The sequence below is a fragment of the Cibotium barometz genome, chromosome 7 (assembly GCF_041138505.1).
Source record: "Cibotium barometz isolate CiBa-2024 chromosome 7, ASM4113850v1, whole genome shotgun sequence".
NCBI lineage: Eukaryota > Viridiplantae > Streptophyta > Polypodiopsida > Cyatheales > Cibotiaceae > Cibotium > Cibotium barometz.
The window spans coordinates 38,949,679-38,956,839 of NC_141052.1; the positions used below are offsets into that span (position 1 = coordinate 38,949,679).

The 7,161-nt window shown below is 43.7% G+C and overlaps 1 protein-coding gene across 2 annotated transcripts in view; it reads right to left on the minus strand.

Annotated features, from left to right (window-relative positions):
* LOC147636980 (glycoprotein 3-alpha-L-fucosyltransferase FUT11-like) overlaps positions 1-4,720 on the minus strand; it is a 75,722-nt gene extending 71,002 nt beyond the window's left edge. The window contains exon 1 of one of the 2 annotated variants that reach the window (XM_086800582.1): positions 4,090-4,720. In XM_086800582.1, coding sequence (XP_086656708.1) covers positions 4,090-4,656 — 567 coding nt within the window. In that variant the 5' untranslated portion in view covers positions 4,657-4,720. The remainder of the gene's footprint in view (positions 1-4,089) is intronic. The other variant, XM_086800581.1, reaches the window with a different exon arrangement.
* Between the last annotated feature and the right edge of the window lie 2,441 nt (positions 4,721-7,161).

Below are 7,161 nucleotides of genomic sequence, written 5' to 3' on the forward strand. Positions count from 1 at the left end.
AGTCTTCGCAGCTGAGGCTGAGGACTCAGCACTCTTCCCTGTCCGCTTAGGGCACTTCTTCCGGTAGTGGCCTTTCTCGCCACAATCATTACACGATCTTTCGGCCTTCAGCTTCTCTCGTTCTGGATCAGGCTTCTTCTCGGAAGACTTCTCCGGTGAAGCCTTCCCTTTGCCCTTGTTGGTATTACGGCCTTTCGACCGTTGGCTAGTTAAGGCCTCCGAACCTCCGCCGTGAGGAGGGTTCGTGAAACGTTCCTCCTGGTCCAGGACCATTGGCACAAGCTCCTCCCAAGTAATGGTGCTGAGCCTGCTACTAGTGATCAACGAGGAATAGAAAGCAGAATACTGACCAGGCAAGTGGGAAAGTAACGTGATGGCCATATCTTCGGATGATATCTCTTTCCCAGCTTGAAGGACTTCCTGCTGAAGGGCCTGCAGCTTGTTAATGTGTTCCCGCATCGTCGAAGACTTTGCAGGGTTCATAACCCGCATCTGCACTTCCAAGGATATCCGCTTCATGGGTGACACCCTGTTGTACAAAGAAGCCAAGTGCTCCCATATGCCTCTCGCCAGCGTCATGTGCTTCACATGGTTAATCACCTGTGGTGTGCAATTGAGGAATATAAACGACCGGACCCTGGCGTTGACACGGTCCCACATGTGTGCCTGTGCCTCGCGGTCCTTCCTCGTCGATAATAACTCCCCTTCCTCAGCTTCCGGCCGTGGCACCCCTATGATAATAAAATCAGCAAGATCATATGACTCCAAAACTGACTCCTTCATGACCTTCCAGATGCCATAATTGGACCCGTCCAACTGACGATCCACTGGGAACGTGGAGAGAGTCAGAATCTTCATGTGCTTCTCAGCCATCTCTAGTAAATCTGCCATCTCGGAGAGTAACCTGAAAGGGTGGGTGGGTGGGAAAAAATCTGAAAATCAGAAAATATGCAAGTGGCTGTCCAGCCCCTTTGCCCGCCTTCCTCTTGCACCTTCTCTTCCCGTTCAACCCGGAACAGTCCACCGATCAGCAACCTGTTGCTCCCCCTCTTGCTCAGAAAAACGCCCAAGATCTCCTAGAGCCTAGGGCTCTGATACCATGTCAGAATATGCAGCGGAAATGATATCCAAACTTGGGTAGACAAGAGCAAGTAGACTGCAGAAAATAATCAGCACAAGAAACACAGAGAGATGTGTGTAAACTCTTCTCTATACACAAGATCCCGGAAATACTGAATGAGAAAGTGGAGGAGGATGAGGGGCAATATATACAAACCCATGAGGGCAGTCAGCCAGCTCTAGAAAGTGCCCACGACTGAGTAAAAACCCACGACTGCTGAAAATAGCAGTCGGCCAGCTCCAGATGCCTACGCCTGAGCAAATCAAGTCGGCCAGCACTCCTACAGCCCACGACTGATACAGATGCAGTCGGCCAGCTTCAGAGTGCTCCTGGCATCACCTGGCAGCCCTCCAGCCACTAGAAAAAAATGGGAAAAATAGGGAAAAAATACGGGGAGTGTGGAAAAATGATATACGGGCGGGCACACCCACAACAGAGGCCCTGGTGTATACAAATAGACAGGAGATGACTTCTAACACCCATATACTGAGAACCTTTATGGCACATCATGGTACATCAGTGGAGATCGAGGGCCCAAGTGTTCTTGAGACCTTTATTTGAGAACAGACTCTAAATACCCGAGGACATTTTCTCCCAAGCTTTATTAGACAACAAGGGCAGTAAGATAAGTTTCTAATATCCGTATTATCCTCAGGCATGGCCAAATAGCAAATTCAGCAATTTGAGACCTGCTGAAATTTTGTTTCTAGACCAAAAATCAGCCAGTTTAATTTTTACTTTGCATCCAACACCATGGTACATTCTTCTACAACTGTAAACCTTAGCTGATTAAATTGAAGAAGAAACTTGTTCTGGAGGTAAAGCTGCAACCAGTAAAATTCTCTTGATGGTAAAAGTGTAGCACAAGGGAAAAAGAGGAATGCGTGGACATTTTTGCCTGTGCATTTGATGGAATGGCACGGATGCTAATCCCACACTTTCAAGAGAAATAGATCCTTCTATTAGTTATTGAGCAAAACAGCCATAATGGCTAAGTATAAACTTAGCTCCATAAAGGAGAGCAAGCATCAAGAAACTATAAAGGGGGAGGATGCTCTTCTCCTCCCGTTGGCCACTCTGGGAGAAGAAGGCTATCGCATACGATGGAGGGCGCCGGGGGGGGGGGGGGCATGTGCGGAAGCCTTGCTGTACTAATCCACAGCCCTACGCCTGATTAAGAACAAGATGCTGAATAAACATGATTAAGAAAAGGAGAGAGAAGAAGAGAGAGATTGGTGTCAGGGTTTTCTTGTATTTCATATGGTACAAAAAGGTTGCTTTAATGCTTGTACATGATTATTGAATGTATGTGCATGACTAGGCCCTTGGTCAGCCCCGGAGAGGTGACCTTGGTCGGCCAGCATATACTGTTGTCGGCCAGCTTTAGGCAAATATTTAGGGACCATCTCTTGACGCTAGGCCGCCTGCTGGTTGAGCGTCTGTTGGCTGCCGACTATGATCTCATGGCTGCCGACAGGACTCTCAAGCCCTCCAATGCTGTTGAAAATGATGATGATGATGATGCTCCTTCTGATGAAGATGATGATGATGCTATGGGTGATGCTGATGATGACCTACATGCTGTCCTGACTGAAGCTTAATCAAGGATTAATGCTAGAGTTTAGCCATGGCACGGGTGTGCACATGACATTCCCTCATGCTAAACTTGATGACGGGGTGAACACTCTCATCCTTCCTCCCTGTACTTCTGTCTTTGACCTGCTACTTCTGACTTTGACATGACTTTAATTATTTTGTCTGAACACTTTCCACTTCTGATCTCCACTTCAAAGTCTTGCTAAAGAGCTACTTCAAAGTCTTGCTAAAGAACTGAGCATCTGTTCCACTGTTGTCCCATGCACATACATTCAGTAATCATCTACAAGCATTAAAGCAACCTTTTTGTACCATATGAAATACAAGAAAACCTTGACACCAATCTCTCCCTTCTTCTCTCTCCTTTTCTTGATCATGTTTATTTAGCATCTTGTTCTTAATCAGGCTTAGGGTTGTGGATCAGAACACCAAGGCTTCTGCGCATCCAACATTGGTATCACAGCATTCAGGCTTAGTCCACTAAGCATAGTCCCAAGGAAGGTGTTCCAGTAGAAGAATGCAACAGGGTAGCAGATGGAGTGGTCTACAACAAGCGAAGCTAGAGGAAGTATTCCCTGAAGTTATGTCCGCATAACCAGTACATTATTAAGCTCTCAGATCAATTCCAAAGGCCTAGCAACAGGCATGATCAGTTCCTCGAGGTGACCCACCGCTGTGTTAAGGGTAAGGGAAAAGCAAGCATGACTAGGCCCTTAAGGGGTCAGCCCCGAAGGGGTGACCTTTGGCCCCTTCTACATGCTAGATGCTGGTGGCTACTTCCGTGCTGAAAATGCTGAATGAATCAATGAATCCTGACTCGAAGATGTTGGTCGGCCAGCTAATGCTGCTGTCAGCCAGCTTTGGACAAATATTTAGGGATTTAATCCCATAAAATGCTACACTTTGCTGCCCATGCCTGCTGACCATCTCCTGATACTAGCTTAGGAAATGAAGCATGTAGGAAAATGCAATCAGAAACTCTCTCTCTCTCTCTCTCTCTCAGTTATTTAGGCTTAGGCACTCCCAAAGGACCTTCTTTAATCCCATTGGGTCTACAGAGGAGATTGTAAGGCAACTATCTAACCCTATTAGTCTTTACTGGATGATGGAATCCATAAGAGACTTGTAATTCTGAGATTTCCTTTCCTTCTTGATGTTTGCCATCGGGCTCTCACACATATCACCCACTGCCTATCGTTGCTGTCCAAGCATCTAACAAAGGGCGAGAAGCGGCTCCTCATGGTGGGCAGGTAATCATGCAAGCCCGTCCACATTTTGAGGATAGTTGTGTAATGGGCCTTATGCATTTTCTACCAAATCTCTCTCTCTCACACACACACACACACACAAATTATGTAGAAAGAGAGACTGACCGCAGTTTCCCCATGGCCAACGAGGATGGGTTGAGTAGAGAAGTTCCGAGAGTATTCAACTCTGTCGTTCTCTTCTAGCCATTTGTCGCAAGGGGATGGTTTGGGGTCCGCTTGAGATGCAGAGACGTTACCTTCCACTTGCTCATCCCATTTGCCGCCGAAAACCTCGAGAGCACGCGAGAGGCGGGTGAGGCCGAGGGAAGAGTAATCTTTGGAGCGAACCAGGAGATCCGCTTGAAAAAAGAACAACAGGAGCAGAAGCAGCAGCCATGGCGCCCACCTGATAATGCACTTCCTCCTGGCTCCGCTCGTAGACCTAAATCCGCCAGGCCCTTTCATGCTGTAGAGAGTAATCGATGGGCCTGTGGTGTGTGTGTGTAAGAGAGAGAGAGAAAGGAGAAGAAGAAGATGAAGGAAAGGCCTAATCAATGAGATCAATGCGTCTCTCTGTGATTTGATGGGCTCGTCGGCTTTCTTCAGTCGCCGGACCGCCCTACACAGGGCGCGGTCGTCACGACCGTTCTCACAACGCCCGTATAGTTCAATGAAAACGACGTTAAGAAACATGGCAAAGTACTTGTGTGGCGCGCGCACGCGCGAGAGAGAACCTTTGAAAATTACTGGCGTTTCCAGAAAAGAACCTGTTCCCTCTCTCTCTCCCCTTTAGTCATGCCCCCCCGCACTCTCTCTCTCTCTCTCTCTCTCTCTCACACACACGCATGCACACATTCCTTCTTTTTACTCACTCTCTCCCACACATAAGAAGCTCTCTCTCTCTCCTCCTCTCACACACACACATACACACATATAAATATATATTATATACAATATTATGTTTGATACATATACCTATACATAATACATACATATATACGTGTATTTAAAAATATATAAATACACACACAGAGACATAATTTTAATTAATTTCGACTTAATTTTAATATGTGGAGATGGGTGGTGAGGTGTACTCACTTTTAAATATATAGATAGATATATTATACACACATGCATATATATATATATATATGTATATATGTATGTATGTATGTATATAAATAAAAACACACATGTATACATATATATTTTTTTTAATGTAATTTAATTTATATTTTATTAAAAGCTATTTTTTATTCTTTATCTCTCGCTCTCTTTCTCTCTCTTTTCACCCTCTCTCTCTTTACGCCTCTCTCTCCAAGCTTGCTCCATCTCACTCTCTCTCAAGCGCACACACACACACACATACAGATGTACGCACATGCACTCTCTCTCTCTCTCTCTCTCTCTCTCTCTCTCTCTCTCTCTTTCTCTCTCTCTCGTACACACACATGCACACCGCACATGCACTAATGCAAACTCACACTCTCTCCTCCCACACAAACTCTCACACACATAGAAACTCTCTCTCTCTCTCTCTCTCTCTCTCGCTCACACACACACGCACATGCACACCCTCTCTCTCTCTCTCTCTCTCTCTCTCTCTCTCTCTCTCTCTCTCTCTCTCTCTCTCTCTCTCTCACGCACACACACACGCACATGCACACCCTCTCTCTCACAAATACACATGCATACTCTCAAATGTTGAAACTGTCAATGGGACCTTTTGTACTTCTCGAAGAAATAAATAAAAACTCACAAATACATTAAAAATTAAAATAAATACTTGAATCAAATTGATATCAAAAAGCATAGCATAACATAAGACAAAAGAAATAGAATAACATCCCCCTGCGTGTAGTTCGACTTCCACTACATGAGTATTTCGAGAATTATATTCCATAAAAATAGCCCAAGGAGTTAATAATAGTTGTGAGTACAATTTGGGCTTGCTTTTCCCACTTTTGGGTTTTGCTTTACATATTATTAACCATATCAAAGTTCTTAAGGTTTGTACATATAAAAACCTTTACTTAAATATAAATGTTAATGGGTCTTTACACATGAAATAACTTTGTGCACACTCGCACATATAAAAACCTTTACCTAAATATAAATGTTAATGGGTCTTTACACATGAAATAACTTTGTGCACACTCGCACATATAATAACCTTGTGCACATTCGCACATTTAATAACCTTGTACACATTCGCACATTCCATTAAACCGATTTCTATACACATTAAATCAAGCATATTTTTCTACGATTATTAAGAATCAAAAATATGATAAAATATATACAGGTAACAATCCTCCCGTTTGAGGAAGCAACTATCCTCAGTTGTGTAGAAGAAAATGTTCCAATAACAACATCATGCTCGCTATCGATGTCATAACCTGCAAGGTAAATTCATAGGTCCGAACATGGCTCATATGTTGATTAGGCATGGCTCATAGGTTCTTGTGGACATGGCATACCACAAACAGACTCAAAGGTTCATTGACCAAGCATGGCTCAGAGGCTCGGGTGAACATGGACTGCAACAACAAAACTCGTGCGACACCTAAATGGGTGACCCTGGCACTCATCATCAAACCACAAATCATATACACAAAATAACCTAGCAACATGAAAGCCATCAAATTCTAATACATGATTAACAAAATGATATCTATCTTCATGCCACCGGTTAATCCACCATCCATACGATACCTCAATCGGTACCCTCGTATAGTGTGACACCTCAATCGATACCCTCGCACATCTCGTTACCTATACTCATAGACACAATCCACGTTAATTAAACAATTGATTGAACACATCAATTAATCCGAACATCGTCATGAGATATAGGCAACTCTAAAAATCAAATTACACGTACCAACAGGTACGGTATATACAAGCGTCTCTAATTTAAAAATAAAAAAATATAATTCCCAATAAACAAGAGTTAATTCTCATATCATTCCCTCTTGCTAGGGTTACAAGTGTCCTTAGTTGCGTAAATCCATGAGAGGATGACTTCATGATTAGTGTGGAAGACTAGATCAACACATAATGCATATGCAATGAACCAATCAAATGAATGTATATGAAACGAGTCTAAGTGTCCCATACCACATAGGCACATTGCACATACACACATAGGATGGTAAAAGATAGAAGAAATAAATGTGTCTGGAGTAAGTATATGAA